A 17,515-nucleotide genomic window follows, 5' to 3' on the forward strand; every position below is an offset into this window, starting at 1 on the left:
TAGTGCCTGTGTAAGGTTTGTGCATGAAATTTATGATTTGGGTTTAAAGGGAAAATTTAAATTATGCAAACATCTGATGCATACACCCTGTCATACACCAATACCAGTGCTGCATCCTTCAAGCATCCCATTGCCCCAGTTGTGCTTCAAATAGGGAATTTGATATTAAACCCTGTGACAGAGCTGCTGGAAGATGAGATCCCTAGTTTTGCATCAAGTTACTTGTGGGGTAACTCAAACAAGGGGACTGAGGTGAGATTGCACTGCTAGATCCAGGCTCTGAACAAAATACCCCAAAACTTTTCTCCCTGCCTTTGCAGACAGAAATACCCTCATGTACCAGCCCCCCATTCTTGAAAAACAACAGAAAAATATCTCCTTACATGGACTTGGTGTCTTTTGTAAAAAAGACACATTCTCTCTTCTTAAAGTTTTCTTGGATGAAGTTGGCCAAATCCTGGAAGATAAATTTTAGAAGTTTATTTCTGATAACTCACAAAACAGAAGAGACCTCAGTAACAGCACGGGCAGTGTGAACACAAAGATACTGCTTAAAACACTATGGCAAACATTCTTCCCAATGGTAAAAAGAAAAAATAAAGATAAAAAAGACAAACTGGAACGTTCTTTAGGGTAGGGGCTGTTTTAATTCAACATACAGACCCCAGCAGGAGTCCAGAACAACTTCAAGTCCTCCTTTATGGGAGCCCAGTGGAATGAGAAGTCTCTCCAGCTTGTTTAACCATTAACTCTGCTATTAACCTTGAAACTCCCTGGAGAAGCTTTCCCACTCTGGGGATGCAAATTCATCCCTGATCTGCCTCTGCCAGCTAAGAAAGCAAAAAGAAATTCTCACGTGCTGATGAAGTGTTGGGGTTTTTTTTGTTTGCTTTTAAGTACGGCTTAGATTTGCAGGGCAAGATTTCACCTGGGACACAAAGGGAAGACAGGCAGCCATAGTTTAGTTCACACAACGCTTTTGTTTCGTTTGACACAACACTTGTGGTTAAACAGCAGGTAGAAGAAGTTATTCCAAGCAGAAAAAAAACATTACAAGCATTACATCCAAAACAAGGAAAATGGAAGGGAACGCACTGAACCAGTGAAACTCACAACCATGCAAGACCAAAAATACAAAAGGAGAGGGAAGCAATTGCTGAAGTCCTAGGAATTGGCCATTAAGGCTTTCTGCAAACCCTTCAGGAGCAGGAAATCTGCCACACAGTTGCTGGAATCTGTGGAGCAATCTTTCAGGCATGAAAGGATGTTTAACACAACCATATGTTGGCTGCCTTGGCCATCAAGCTGGGCTGGCTCTTTACACAGACAAATTTGTCTCTTGCTGCAACATGGGAAAGGGTTTAAAACCAGAAGTGATGAAGAAAGCACAATAAAGAGCGACAGGGCTCAAAAGGAAGGCAATACACCCTCAGGGTTTCACCATGTCAGCTGCTGCTTGAAGGTCACTGGTCAGGAAAGCGTCTCCACAAAGGGGAAAGCGACAAATCCATCACATCCTGCTCCTGACCTGAGCGAATTCACCACTGTGGCCCCTCCCAAGGCACCAGCGTGTACCAGGTACTCACAGCATCACTGCAAGCCACGTCTATGCTGCGAGACATGCTGGAATAGAGGAGCCTGGAGCTCTCAAAATTGCCATTTCTCCGGTGTCTCATGCTGCCCATGGCAACCTGGAAAAGCACGGTAGAGGTGGAGATGGAGGAGAACCAGACAACAGCAAGGGCACTTTGTGCCCTAGCAAGGCAAGGAAGAGATTATTTGAATCCCGTATAAAGAATTAGGAAGGAGATTATTCCTAAAGTGTGAAACAAAAATTTCTATTATTTCATACCACAAAGAGATTTTCTTTTCTCTTTCCCCTCCCCAAAGTCAACATCCCTTGAGAAAGGAACATACCTTAAGTGCCATCCCATTCAGTTCATTCCCATATTTGTCTCTGATAAGAAAGCTCAGGTTTATGTATATGAACAGTCCTTAATCCAATGTATTTGCAAATTAGAGGGGATATTAAAGAAACACTTCAGGTACAGAGGAAAAAGTGCAGTGTTAAAGCAGTTGGCCCAGCAGGGGAGCTTAGAGGAGCAGCACCCGCCACTGATCCCACTCCTGGAACAAGGACAGTCAATGTGCAAACCAAAGACAAGTGGATTTAAAGGATATTGGATCCAAAATTTAGGAAGTGAGCTGTAGAAGCAAACACATTTCAATTGCCCTCCAAAGCAGATCCCCGTGCTGAAGTCACTGTCTTTGAAGGAGCATCACTGCACTTGCAGCAAAGCATAGAACAAAATCATATTTATTCTAATATAAATATTTCAATTCCCTTTATGCTACTCTGTGAATAATATTGGAAAAGGTCTTTGCCTGAAAGAAAAGCTGTCAGCCAGTGAACATGGGGAGCTCAGAGCCTGCTTGTGCTTCCACCACTGTTTTCTCTCCTGCCTGTGTGCTCTGGGTTTGCCTCTGGGGTAACACTGCCAAGTGCATGGCACACAAAGCACCCCTCCCAGGCACAGCATCGCTGAAGCATCACCCTGTAAATACAGAACTCCTGAGAGCCAAGAACCAGCAAGTGTGAACATTTCCTTGGGGCACTCAACACGGGAGGAATGGCACAGGCAGTGGGGAGCTGCAGCTTCAGTAAACAGAATTGATGGGATGGGATGTGAGCAAGCCCCCAAAGCTGTAAGAAACGGCAACTTTCCACAAAGACACACATATTTATGTGTTATGGCTACTTTAAAAATCCTTTGAAAAACATTTCGTGTTGAGGGGGAGCACGATTGACTCAGTGTTGTTCACTGTGCATGGCAGAAGCCCTCAGCTGCTTCCCCCAAATTCTGCAGCATGCTCAGGGGTCTGTGCCCCTCCATCACTGATAAGTAATGGAAGACCACAGGAAAAAAGCCCTCTTCCTCCTTCCCAGCTCCTGCACAGAACAGGAATGATTTCAATGCAAGAAAAGGGGAAAAAAGGGCTGGAAAGTGAGTGGCTGGAAGGCTGAGCCCAGAAAGGAGAGAACAGAATTAAATCCAGCTGGTGGCCAGTCACCAGTGGGGTTCCCCAGGGCTCAGTACTGGGCCCAGCTCTGTTTAGCATTTTTATCTCTATCAGGGATCTGCCTGAGGGGATGGAGGGCACCCTCAGGAAGCTGCAAACACAGAGTTGGTGGGATGTGGATCTGCTGGGGGGCAGAAGGCTCTGCAGAGGGATCCATGGGCCCAGGGTCAGCAAGGCCAAGGGCCAGCTCCTTGTGAGCCCATGGGACACTGCAGGCTCAGGGAGAGGCAGCTGGGAAGCTGGAAAAGGCCCTGGCAGTGCTGGTGACAGGGCTGAACACAAGGTCATGGCCCCCAGGCTGTGCCAGCCGTGGTGTGACACCCCCAGGGCAGGGACTGTCCCAAGGGCTGGCCCTGCTGAGGCCCCTCCAGCCAGGGCCGTGTCCAGCCCTGGGCCCTCCGGCCAGAGGGACACTGAGGGGCTGGAGAATGGCCAGGGCAGGGAATGGAGCCCCAGGAGAGGCTGAGGGAGCTGGAAGGGGCTCAGCCTGGAGAAAAGGAGGCTCAGGGGGGCCCTTGTGGCTCTGCACAGCTCCTGACAGGAGGGGACAGCCAGGGGATCGGGCTGTGCTCCAGGGAACGGGGACAGGAGCAGAGGGAACGGCCTCAGGCTGGGACAGGGCAGGCTCAGGGTGGATTTTTGGGATAAATTCAATTCCTGAAAGGGTTGACAGGCACCAGAACCAGTGGAGGCATCACCTTCCACAGAGCCCCACCACAACAATTTGGGATTCTCAGCCCAGAGGAAGCATAACTACTGTTAAAAATAGGTTAGAAAGTGTTGCAAAACAGTAGGTAATTGTTAAGCATGTACGGTTAGTTTGGTTGTTATATTGTAAAAGGGGTTAAAAGGGTAGCTCTAAGAAATACAGCACTCAATGTACCATAACACACCTCAGTAAAGTGCAGCACTCCCCAGGCAAAACAAGCCAGCCTGGACAGAACTGTAATGGGCTGATCAAGGCCTAAAACCTTCATGCAAAATGAAGGACCCAAAAAGAAACCATTCCAAAGGGATAAAAAACAGGATAAAAAGTGGACTTCTGACCCACTGAATTTGTGCTACTTCACCTGGAACATCGGGAACATTGCTGCTGAAGAAGACCCAGTGCCATCCTCAACGGGAACGCTCCTGCTTGCCCATGGGCCCCCTTGCTTTAGGCTTTTTCTTTTTATTATAATAAATAAATGCTGAAATCAATTTTAGCACTGGGAGTCCGGTCCTGTTTTTAACAGCTACCACCCTCTTTACTCTGAAACCCTTTGTTGTGTGATCTCTTCATCAGTGATCCCAAAGTGACCAAGGAGGAAAACCCGACTGGCAGAGAGTAAGGGACCCAAACCTGACCCAAAACTGGTCAGCAACAGTAATCAATAATGTGGGAATGTTTATTCCAAAAATGTCATCTCTGACGGGGCAGGCTGGTCAAATAGGGAAAAGAGGGAAGCTGTACACAAAATACAGAGGAGCTCAGAGCTGGCACACATCACAGAGACATGAAAAAACACTTTGACAGCCAGAGGCATCAAGAAACTCCATGAAACTGCAACTTGGTTTAAGGACAAAGACAACTCTGCACTGGGAGATGAATTTCCTAATAACCCAGAAAGCCATTCTTAATATTTCATATGATTAATGTTCAGTGTAAAGATGGTTTTAAAGCTGTAATTCAAGATAAAAGCCCCACGGAGGGAAATAACATTTAGGTCTGGATCTACGCAACTTATTTATTGACAGCTTTATTTTATTTTATTGTTGATTTGCTTAATAAAATTTTACACCAGAAAAGTGACTATGGACATAACTGCACAGCGAGGAGATTAAAAGGAAACAAGGGCATTAAATTATTAATTCCAAACACTACAGGATTTCAAGTTTGCCTTGCTGCTTTCGTAAATAATTTATAAGAACGAACAAACAAACTGAAGAAAGTTAGTGAGAGTGCAATGGGCCCCCCTGAAAACCTGGTATTTAATTTTAAATTCTGAAAAGCCTCATTGACAGCACAGTGGTTAGCTGATACCAGTGAGTGATGCTCATTAACTCTGTGAGTGTTGGAGATAAAACAGCAATTATACATATTTTTAAATATGCGACACAGCTGCAGTCCAGGGAACAGGCAAACTATTCTTTTGCTAACACATTTCCAACCCATTAAATTAAATATATAAGATATTCAAAGCATTGATGTGTAACTTTCTTAAAACAACATATATTGAGAATGATAAGCATTGGATAAACTCCAAAATAATCCTCTAAAGTGTAAGACTATAACTTCCACAGCAATTCAAGGAGCATATCCAAGGAAATCTTCAGCCTGAGGTGACTTTAAAAAAGAGGAAAAAAAGACAAAAAATATCTAGTTCTAAAGAGGCAAATTAAGAGGCTTTCAGAAACTTGCCTGCAATTAAAAAAAAAAAAAAAGACAAGCTCCATTCTCAGGAAGCTCCTAGATACACTTAGCCACTATTTGCATTAAAAATTCCCAAAATTGGCTTTACGTGAGACCTCTCCAGGTTTCAGCAGAAGATGCTGCCAAACTTCAGCTGCACCCACTTGCACAAGTTCAGCAAATCCAAAGTATATTCACTTAAGGACAGAAAAACCCAACATTTAACCAGCAGCACAGACTTACCACAGTGTCCAGAACGTGCCCCAGGACTCCTTCTGCAATCATGACTCCGAGAGGATGCTCTGAAATACTCGGGCGGGCAAAGCCCCACCTTTATCTGTGTCATGCCTTCCTTTTAAGGGAGGGAGGGATCGTGGCCAGGAGCAGCAGAGTTATTCACCAGCTCCTAATGAAGCCTTAATTGCAGCAGGGTGCAGGGATGGCAGCTGCAGGTTATTTGTGACAGAGATGTTTGCTGTCCCACCCTGCTGCTGCCCAGGGGCTGCAGGAACAGATAGCACCACAGCTCCTTTGCACCAGTAAAAAGCCAGGAGTAAAAGAAAATGCTTGTGGGAATAAATAATTTGATTTTAATGTAGCACATGATAATGAAGCAGCTGTAAAATCAACACCTATTAATCTAATTTACTACAAGGCTGTTGAAGCGCTGTTGAGTGCAATAGAGGATTTAAAAAGTGTTTTTGCTCAACAAAAGTCAGACTCAGTTCCTTAAGTTTTTGTTTGATACTCGGCATGGAGTAATCTGGTCTTCTCCTACCTTTGACTTAAAGCTTTTCACTCATGTAAAAGCAATTTCTATTGCTGTGATATTCAGTGGCTCCATGGAGAGATGGATTGCTCCCAGGCCACCTTCCTTGCAGAAAGCAGTGCCACCCCATTTGCTGCTGAAGAACCTTCTACTGTCTTTTAATCACCCAGTTTGGACCAGCTTAGGCAGGTTGGATGGGGCTTGGAGCAGCCTGGTCTAGTGAAAGGGTCTTGCCCATGGAAGGGGGTTGAAAATTTGAGCTTTGATGTCCCTTCAAACCTAAATAATTTCAGGATTTTAAGTCATCTTTCCTTCTGTGATGGAAGGTAGGTTTGTCTTAAATCTCACATTACCTTGGCATGTACACATCTGCATTTTCATGAATTATCACTTAGGGCCTTCACCCAACATGGCAGCATCTAACAGCTCCCTAAAACGTGTGTGTGGAGAAAGACAGAACACATCCAGTGATCCAGTGCTCCTAAGGAACATAAAGAAAACAGATTTCAAGGACTTGGAGCTAAACCTGAGAAGGAGCTAAATAACTCCTGTGATTTTCTGGCATCCTGTTTCCCTAAAGCAGAGTCTTCATGGACAGCAGCACCATGGTCATGCAGCAACATCCCTGAAGTACTGAACACAAATCTGTGGTTCACACCTGCAGAGAGTCCCTTAATCACTGCCCTGTGAAACCTGCCTGGCTGGCGACTCTCAAGAAAGATAACTACTGAGTACGTAAATGGAGAGCTCAGTTATTCCTTTAAAAGTGTTAATGCACAGTTGAGGAACAAACCCTTCTGCCTGGTCCTCTTAGTAGAGCCAGCCTGGAAAAGAGACAGATTTCTGGGGCCACTTTACTGTTCTCAGGTAAGAAATTTGGTATCCCAAACATAAGTCAAAAATGCTCTCTGAAAGTTTTTAGGGTAAAGATAATGAATTTTTCCCAAAGACAAGAGTACCTCTGTGGGCAATAATTCACACTTGCCAGCATTCCTGCATTCTTGTTTTGAGAATGCACATACAAGTATTCCAAATCTACAGGAATATGTTAATATTTACTGTATTCCAGCAAAATCAGGGCTGACTCCAGCAGAGATTTCAGTGAGAACCTGTCAAACTGCACAGCACGTCCTGTCTCTCCCAATTCACACAAGTTATGTAACTCCGGGTTTGGATCAGACAGAGCTATTTGTGAACAACCAAAAGGTGGTGTGATGGATCCTGGCCAAAGAGCTCTGTGTCTTTCTGGTGAACAAGCAAAAGCTTTACATCCTCAGGATCAGAATCCTTGTCCTCTATGCAGGAATCCAAATGCAGCAAGCACTTGTATTACTAAGAAGTGGGAATTCACATAGATACAAAAATATTTCCCACTGTATTGAGAGCAGTGAAGAGAGTGTGAAGAAAAAAGCTTATTCTGCCTCTGAATAAGCCTTGTGATTGTTTAAAATGAAGTATAAAGCCAGAGAGCAGCTTTAAGGAAAATGGTCCCTGAAGAGCTACAGGGATTTGAGCCCTGCAGCCCCCACTGTACACAAAAATAGGTACAATGGGATTTAATTCAGTGGCTGGCAGGAAATCACTTTCTCTCCCAGAACCTGTGAAAGCTTGAGAGGGGCTTTTTGTGGGTGAAAGCAGAATTGACAATGTACCTGTGAAATCAAGTGACATCACAGAATCCCAAAATGGTTTGGGTTGAAAGGGACCTAAGAGCCCATCCCATCCCATCCCTGCCATGGGCAGGGACAACTTCCACTGTCCCAGGCTGCTCCAAGCCCCATCCAGCCTGGCCTTGGACACTTCCAGGGATCCAGGGGCAGCCACAGCTTCCCTGGGCACCCTGTGCCAGGGCCTCAGCATCCTCACAGGGAAGAATATATTGCTATCACCTCATCTAAATCTCTCTTCTCTCATTTTAAAATCACTTCCCCTTGTCCTATCACTATATCCCTGTGTAATATATAATAACTCTCCTATAGAGTTTATTTTGGAGAGGGGGGTTGTGTGTCTTTTCAAAATTAAATCAGTCTCGGTTCACCACAACAAGCAACATTTTTAATGCCAAGGAGACCATCATTGGCTGACAGCACTGAGACCACCATTACTGGCCATGAAATCCCTTTTTAGGAGCAAGGGTTTTTTGGCTAAGCTTTGAGCACATGTTGTAACAACCTGGTCTAGTGGAAGGTGGCCCTGCCCATGGCAGAGGGTGGAAGGAGATGGGCTTTGAGGTCCCTTCCAACCCACACCATTCTGGGATTCTATAATTATTATCCCACTGCTGCAAGGCAATGTCTTACTGGAGGTTTGTATGTGGGGTTTCAAAGCTTAGGCTCCACAGAATCCAATAGTTAAAAGTATGATGGATCAAAAAGGCAAAAAAAACTAATACTTACTCTGTGGAGAGCTAATCATGACCATTCCCTCATCTCAGCTCTCCCCATGGACTGCCAGAGAGAACAAAATGTCAAACACTGTCGTAGAACAGCCAGGGTACTTACTAATTACAGCAGCTCAAACAAAGCTTTACATGGAGATTCACAAAGAACATTTCTATCCCCAAAATCCCTCTGGATTTCTCTTGCTCTGGCTGCAAGCTGTTAACACTGCTCCTGTTTCTGAGCAGGAAACTGGCACTGAGGCAGCTGCACACAGAATTTCATTTGCTGTGCATGACCTGCCTTCTGCACCCCTTTATTGCTTGTACAAAAATCCACTTCTCCCCTTTTTATCTAAGCTGCAGAGGCCCACCTTGAACAGGGATAATAGCTGGTGTGTGGCTCCTCACTCTCTTCATGTTGGGATTTTGGATCCATAACCTAAATGGGAACTGTAAGATAACATTTGAGCACTCCTCATTCTCAGAAGCATCTGGAACCATAATGAGCATGAGCACAACAAACCTGAGGAGAAATACAGAGAATTATCTGCCAGAGAATTATCTGCCACAATAATACAGGCAATTTGTTGTCCTAATTTTGGGTTATATGGAGGCACAGTAAAATAAGGAGCCACAGAAGGTCTTCTTCAGTGCAAGAAATGTCAATGAAACTCATCAAACTAGACTGGAGTCCTACCCAAAGCAGAGGTGGGATAACTCCTGTTACACACGAATTTGGCAACAAAAGCACATGTGGAAGAGGTTTTACAGTGACTTCTGTGAGCCAGGGAGAAGTTTGAGAAGAGGATCCATGTTTACCCCTGAAAGAATTTCCTACCAAGGTCGCTGACATAGAAACCAAGAAAGAAAGAAGGATAAATAAGAGAATAAATAAGAGAAACCTGCAACTGCCTATTCCAATGAGCACTTTCTTTGTCTCTTCTAACACTAAATAAAGTGTAAACTTATGAGCTTTATAAGAAGGTATAAAAAGCATGCATACTAAAATAAAAGAGGGGTTTGAAGCCTTCTGAAAATGGAGTGTGTTGTTTTGTATTGTCTCTGTTTCAACTGTGACTGTTGCAACTACAACAAGCACAGACATCACAACTTCTTTGGGGTTTGGGTCTTTAAAAATCTTGGAAAAGCCTAAAGAGCACTTTTCTGTAGTGACAGCTGCTCAAGTTCTGTGTGCAGGCAACAGTTTCTGGTTCCTCCTTTCTTCTGCATTCAGGAAGGCAGGAGCACGGCTGGGCACAAATCAAATGTCACAGAAAATCCCAGCTCCAGTGACTCTTACTCATTTTGAACAGCAGATATTGTGGAATGGCATATTTCCATCTGGCTGCTCAATTCACAGGGATTTTTAATTTAATATTAATCACTAAAGCAGTTTTTAGTCATTTACCTAAGGATGTAACAGAACATTCCATCAATCCTGCAATGACACACTAAAGGACACACCAAAGAGAAAAGAGAACACAAGCTGGTGCAAAATGGCAATATTTTGGCAATTAGTGATGTTGGAACTGTTCAAAAAGGGATCTTTAATGGAATTTAAATCTATTAGAAGCACTTCTGACTAGTCTGAGTGTCAAACCAGTCTAGCTGAAAGACAAAAGTCTCCTGGAAAATTTAAATGTGACCCTGCAGAGATAAAGACCTAATGCTGTGGAACTTTGAAAATGAGGATACAACAAAGCAGAGAGCTGTGCTCCTGCCCTCCCTCCTCACCCATCCTGCTGTCCACAAGCATTTAAAACCCTTCTTCACAATTTACATTCCTAAATGCAGACACTTGTATTTCCTTTCAGTGTGAGAGTGCATTGCATTTGAAGAACAATGAAATCATTCCGATGTGCATGTCAGCCCAGAAAGCTCTGGAAGTGCATTTTGGTGTGAAATATTAATAGGTAGGAACAGAACACTGGCAGATTCTTTCTGTAAAAGCCCTAAAAATAAGAAAAAAAAATCCACCAGAAAGAATTATGTAATTTTCAGCTTATCAGTGTTGAGTGACTCGAAATTGTGCACCTCGGGCTTTTATGCACTTTATTTGATGGAAATGTTCTGAGAAAGTGTTCATCAAGCTTTAAAAATGAGGAGAGGTGAGGAGAGGAGATGAATGCTTGAGATGAGCTAAAAAAGCACCCAAAACCCAAAGAAAAAGCAATAAGGAGGCTCTAATCAACACAGTAGTCAACTGAAGATTCACTTCCACCAGTGTCAATGCAGTGGGCTCACATCTTAGCTACAGCTCCAAGGATTTCCTAGAATGTAGCCAGGATCGAAATTAAAATGTGCATTAATCCAGAATATTCCAATTGATGACAATCACAGGGAAGTCTCACCAACAAAAACTTTCAGAACTACCAAAACTTCAAATGAAAAGCAATAAATAAATTAAATTCTTCTCACTTTTGCATCAAAACTTCATGAAAACCACCTTCTTGAAAAGGAAGGACACATTTCAATAATCAAATATACTTGAATATGGCTAGACTATTTAAGGAAAATACCAAGTTCATTAATTTTTCAAGGCTCATGATAATATTGTTGCAAGATTCAGAGTATTATCCCTAGTAATAACTGCTGTCACTCATTGTTGTAAAGTTCAGAATTCAACCAAACTATATAATCTTTCTGCTTTAAGAGTTTATGCATAATTTCCTGTGCCTATTTTGCATGCACTGAGATCATATACACAAATCAAAGCCATACAGCACAAAGACAAGTGGTAACACCAAAGAAAAAGCTCTCAAATGTTCATTTAATCCACAGAAACTCCTCCAGTGAAGAAGTACATCTGTTTCCACAGAGCCATATGACTAAAACACGCTGTCAAATTCATCTGATATTCAGTGAAAATTAACATATGCTTGGGACTATTTCAGTCTTCATTCTCTGGGAGCTGGGAGTAACATGCAAACCTTGCACATCCATTCCGATCTCCCACCACTGTGTGGATAATGGTGTGTGTCAGCGGCAGGCAGTAGATTATCCCACCCCAAAAAGCTACACTTAATCAGATATCCAAAGATACCTTGGGTAAAATGCCTTTAATCCATGGAAATCAGAGTTTTCAGAGTAAGTGGGAAGGTACCCCTAGAGGTCCAAATAAGTCAGAATAAACTACATGTGACTCAAGAGCTCAAGGAACAGAAATCCCACAGTCTCTCCAGAGTCTTTTCTAGTGCTTGATTGTGGCATTCACACTCTCTGGAAAATCCCTTTGCCCAGGACTTTTCTCCTGGGAAGCTGAGAAGCCTCAGAGAAAAGGAAAACAATTCTTCTCTCATTTGCTTCTCCTGTGTTGTGCTCATGTGGAATGTGTCTGGAGATTGTTTACCCACAGGTGATTGTTCCATTGGATTCTGCTGTGAGTTGTTTTGGCTCTTTGGCCAATCAGGGCCAAGCTGTGTCAGGACTCTGGAGACAGTCAGGAGTTTTCATTGTTATCTTTTTAGCATTCAGTAAATGTCCTTTCTGTATTCTTTGGTTTAGTATAATATTCTTTAACATAATATAGTATTATAAAATAATAAATTAAACTTCTGAGAACATGGAGTCAGATTCATCATTCCTGCCTTTGTTGAGACATTCCCAGCAAACACAATACTTGAACATCCTCAGGTGGATTTTTTTTCTACTACAAGAAAATGCCACAATGGTTTAGGTTGGAAGGGACCTTAAAGTTGATCTCATTCCAAGCCCCTGCCCTGAGCAGGGACACCTTTCACTATCATGTTTCTTCTTTCTCTGCCCGGCTCAGGGTCAGGATTGAAAGCACTTGAGATGCTATTTTGTGCTTGGACTCAGATATTTCTTAATTCTTATCTATGTTACAGTCATACAAGTTGTGAGTTCCACAGCATTTCACTAACAAGCTACAAAATGGTCCTGCATCTATCTCTACAAGGTTTTTTAAGGAAAAACTGTCCAATTAAGAGATTATACCTAAATTATTTTCACTTTTAACCCAATAACCAACCACCCATGCCCTGCAATGGGAACTTTTTTATCCAATTACACAAAACGACCCAAACCCATGGAGAAGAAGGAGAAGAAGAAGAAGGTGAAGAAGAAGATGAAGAAGGACCAGCCTCGACCCTAAAACCTCCATCTCGCTTTATATATATTACTATATTCTAAACCCTTAAACTCTAAGTTTTGCACCCTGTGATATTACACACTTCATTCAAACTCCACGCCCATAATCCCACTTCTATCATTCAAATTTGGAAGCCTTCTCCACAGCCTCATGTCAAATGCAGTGTTCTCTTGAGGGTCTGTGTCTTTCAACACAGAAAGTGTAAAATTCTCAGCATCCAGGGTTCCAACATTCCACTATCCCAGGTCACTCTCCTACCTATTCCTTTGTATCAGCTTGTGTCCAGTGCCCCATTCCTGCACACCTCAGACACTCCTGGATCCATTTCCTCTCCAAATTCCCCCATCGGGAAGTTGCAGATACAATGAAGATCTCATAGCACATTTCCATCTCAAGCTCTCCTTGGGCTGGAACTAGATGATATTTAAGATACTTTCCAACCAGGAAGATTCCAGGATATTTTATTCACCCAGGACATGATTTACCTGGGAGGGGACCAAAAACATGCAGCCAGGCATTAACAAACCTCCAGCTAAACTATGGAAAAACCCTTCAGCTTTCAGGAATATGCTGCCTGTTCCCAATCCCTGACCAGGCTGGGAGATAACCTGTACAAGTCCTGTTGGTTTCTGTTTTCCTGCTGCCACAGAAGAAATAGGGACAGAAATAGTGAATCACAAATCCCATACAGATAATATAAAGACAGTTCCAGGAGAAATGTTCAGCTGGAAAGCATGGCTGGAAATTAAGTGAGCTGTGACATTCACCCCAGATCACTCTGAACAAAAAACAACAAGGGAGTAGGAGGCCAAGGACACCTTTGAGTTTTGAAATGAAAAAGCCGGAATCAGTTGAACTTGCTGAAATAGGAAGCAATGAAAAACAAAGTGTCAGAGAATTCAGAGATGAAAACAACACAAGAGCCTTTGCCAAATTCACAGGCAAAAAGTAAAACAGCCGCACTCCAGGTTCGAGGTAGGAAACCCCAGCTGAATTATCCATTTTGAGTGGTCTTCACATGGGAGACCCCACTCCTTGAAGGCTCTAAAATGCTTTGCATTACTTAATAATTTGTCCTCAGCGCAGCTGCTGCTGGAAAATCCATTTGAGAAAAGTAGGAGGATGGGAGGAAACTGCTTCCAAGAAATTTAGCTTGGGTCACAGTTGGTAGGAACTGGCTGTCCCCCCTCCACCCCAAAATGGGAATGTGCAAGAAAAGTTTTGAGCTAAAGAGTCTTTAAAAAGGAAGCACTAAAGGTAACAGAGTTAGCAGCTCTGACAAGAATTTCAGCACACAGGGAGAGGCAAGGAGGAAGAGATAGAGTCAATGGAAAAAAATCCCCTGGAGGCTGAGGTCAGACTGATTAAGATGCTGTTTCAGTCAATATCCGCTGAAAACCATAGCTGAAAGCAAACAAACACTAAATATACTTTTTCAGAGTCTTACAAGGAAAAGACTCTCATGGAAAATGTATGAAGAAGCTTCCAAGTAATTATAGATTGGCAAAGTTGTATTTCTTTCCCTGACCATTATTTTAATTAATTATTAATCAGCTGCTGCTGTCAAGCCTGTGTGCTTAAAACCACCGAGCGGTGTGTCCTTTATAAGGGGTAGTTTATCAACTTGATTTTATGTCCATCACACAGCATTCAAATGAAAGATAAGTGATTTAGAGTAAACCATGAATTTGATCCACTCACACATTTCATTGCTTTCCCAAGCCCACAAGGAGCTTGGTGTCTCAGGAGGCTTTGATTGACTTTTGAGGATAAGAACAGCACGTGGCCAAGGTCAGGCACCAAGGGGAAGTGCATGACTTGTCTGGAGTTCGACTTCTGGAGAGTTTCTGCTTCTGGGAGACCCCCCCACATTTCACATGCAGCACTGGAGGACACAGAGCATCACTTTCACTCAACCAGTGTCTCCCTGGAGTCACAGCCAGCTGCACAAAGGGCACCTGTCTCACAAACACCTGTCTCACTCTCCCTGCCTGAACAGATACACTCTTGACTCATAAATATCTCTGGAACCCTTTACTCCTACTTCCAGAATATGCATTTCTGTAAGGCTTGGGCTTTTCCCACTGAAAGTCTCTCATGTTTTGATCCTCTGCTTGCCTTTTTCCACTATTCTTAGCACAAGAGCAATGCAAAGCATTCACTCATTCTGTGCCCAAAACATTTTGTTCACAAGGGTAGAGACCACTCAAAATCCCAGGAGCAGAAGTTTCCTCCTAAGGACAGCGAGGATGTTTGAGTGTACTTTATTTATTCTGTGCTATAGCTGTCCTGGCTGGCAGTAAGGCTGGAACAGCTCATTGGGTTCTGTGCTGACACCAGCCTTAGTCCCAGCTGGAAGCACAGCCTGGAAAAAGCAGTGGGAAACTTTATCAGGTGGAAAATGTGACCAAGATGAGGGCTGAAAAAATGCAAATATCTTCATCCCCACAGTAGTCACATCAATTGATGAGGGTGAGAATATTTACTCCAGCAATGTTATCTGACTGGGCACTCTGTCACTTGAGAATTCCAAGGGGGAAAGGGAGAAACCACAAAGAAATGTAGTCACAGACCTGACAAAGCCACCAGGGAGACACTGACAAGGAACAGACCCTGCCAGTCCTGGGATGGGCTGCTCAGAAACCTCAGGCACCACTTCCAGCAAGATCGGCATCAGGCAGGAATGGTAGGTGTCCCTAAAAAACAGCTACTAGGGGAGACTAATGGGAATGGGGAGCCTTGGAAAAGTGGTGGAGAGGAACAGGCTATAAATAAACCCTACAAAACTTGAACAAAATTTTGCTGGGATTAACCATCCTATTTGCAATACCAGCGGTTAAGGCCTTTAGGCTTGGCCTTGGTCTGCCTGTGGGCAGACTTTGCCTCGAGAGAAATAAGATTTAAAGTTACCTTCCAGGATGTCAAACCCTACAGCAAGTTTGTGAACTCAAAAATGCTTTAAAATGTAGACAAGGCAAGGCTGAAGCTGTCTGGGCTTTTTAAGGCAGAGAGATTTTGAACAGGTGTTTGCTAAGGTTCAAAAAGCCCTCTAAGAACATCAAGTCCAACCATTAACCCAGCACTAAGTGGTGTCTTTAAGCACCAAGACTGCATGGCTTTGAACACTTCTGGGGATGGTGACTCCACCACTTCCCTGGGCAACCTGTTCCAATGCCTGACCACCCTCTCAGGGAGAAATCTTTCCCAATATCCAACCTGAACCTTCCCTGAGGCAACCTGAGAGCATTTTCTCTGGTCCTGCCACTTGTTACTTGGGAGAGGAGAGACATTTAACAGCTCTGGACTAATTTTAGACAACTATTTTTGAATCAGAGTAGTGGTAACACAATGGGCCTTTCTTTACAATTGCAAATCTTTCAAAGATGGCCAGATTTTCCAAGGTTTCACCCTTGCTTCCCTCCAGACATCTGAAGCCAAACCTCCTCTTTTCCTGTTTCACTGCACTTAGCACCAAATACCCCAGGTTTGGGATTTTATCACCATCACCATACAAATTTTGCACATTGGATTCTATGTTGATTAGAGTTTGAGGACCTCAAAGAGATGTGGATTCTTTAGTTTATGGCAAGAGTTGTGTGCTGTGAAGACTTTAAAGAAAATAATTGGGATTATAGGTTATTTGGGAAAGCCTAGATCTGACAGCCATTGCAGACAGATCCTGCAACAAGCAGAGCTTTATAGCCACTCTCTGCAAAATGCTGAATTAAGGACAAAACATCCTGATCTACTGCAGGAAGTCCTGCCCAGGCTCAGAAAGAGCCTCCAAAGGAGCGAAGAACTACCCAGCTGCAGCAGTGAACGTCTGCCACCTCTCCATGTGCTCCATTTATTCCCCTGCTTGCCACTGATGCTGTGGGCTCCACAGGGAGTGGGGTAATTGTGCCAGTTCCTCGTTCCTCCCCGTTGGAGAGTGGAAGGTGCTGTAGATGTTGAGATGCAGAGAAGTCAAACCTGCCCCTGAGCCAAAGTCTTGTACCAAAGTCTTGGAGAGAACGACAGCAGCAGTAACTCTCCAAAGATTTGCAAAGTCAGCAAGTTATGGCACTGGGAATGTTTTTTGGTCTCAGGCTCTCACCAAGACACACACCCCACAAAGACATGGCCCTGAACTTGATGAATAACTGTAATTATTGCTAATTAACAGGCCTTTAAGAGGCAGAAGGAGGAAGGCTGTGAGTACACCGACAGAGGAGGACCGGAGACATTCCAGCCAGAGCTGTGGAAGGAAATGAGAAGGGTATGGAATACTGTTAAAATATGAAAAGGATATTAAAGCCAGCTTCAATTACCTAGACTATAATTGCATATACCATCTGCTAGCAATTTTTTGCATCTCAAAAAGGAGTCTCAATCGAGTCAGCACCATTCAGCTTTTCACACACTGCAAGTGGCAGTATTAGAAAGATCCATTCTCAACTTCCCCATCATCCCCACCTCTCCAGCTTCTCCAGCCTCCCAGATGGCTGAAACCACAAAAGTAAAGAATATCTTTGAAACCACTGCTCCCTGATTTAGGGGGGAACACATTCTTGATCAAATGAAAAAAAAAGGAATGAAAACATTTATGATTTCCAGCTTCTCTGAAGCTGCAGAGAAAGGTTTTCACTCTGACAACTTGTATTAGCTGGCCTGGAATCTGCAGGCAGCAACATTTAAGAAGTAATTTGAAACTGAAAGAGTACTTTTGGGGAAAGTGTCTCAAATGTCAGACAGATCTATTAAGACAGCTCTTGACAGACTAATCTTTAAGCCTTTCTTTTT

General features: G+C 43.4%; 1 protein-coding gene across 1 annotated transcript in view; it reads right to left on the reverse strand.

Moving 5' to 3' along the window:
- The window catches only part of TRPM8 (transient receptor potential cation channel subfamily M member 8), a 58,076-nt gene extending 52,318 nt beyond the window's left edge, over nt 1-5,758 (reverse strand). Inside the window, exons 1-3 of the mRNA XM_005429225.2 lie at nt 5,717-5,758; nt 1,587-1,691; nt 384-457 (exon numbers count right to left, since the gene is read on the reverse strand). Of these exons, the coding sequence (XP_005429282.2) occupies nt 384-457; nt 1,587-1,691; nt 5,717-5,758 (221 nt within the window). The remainder of the gene's footprint in view (nt 1-383; nt 458-1,586; nt 1,692-5,716) is intronic.
- Between the last annotated feature and the right edge of the window lie 11,757 nt (nt 5,759-17,515).

The sequence above is a fragment of the Geospiza fortis genome, unplaced genomic scaffold, assembly GCF_000277835.1.
Source record: "Geospiza fortis unplaced genomic scaffold, GeoFor_1.0 scaffold179, whole genome shotgun sequence".
Lineage (NCBI taxonomy): Eukaryota > Metazoa > Chordata > Aves > Passeriformes > Thraupidae > Geospiza > Geospiza fortis.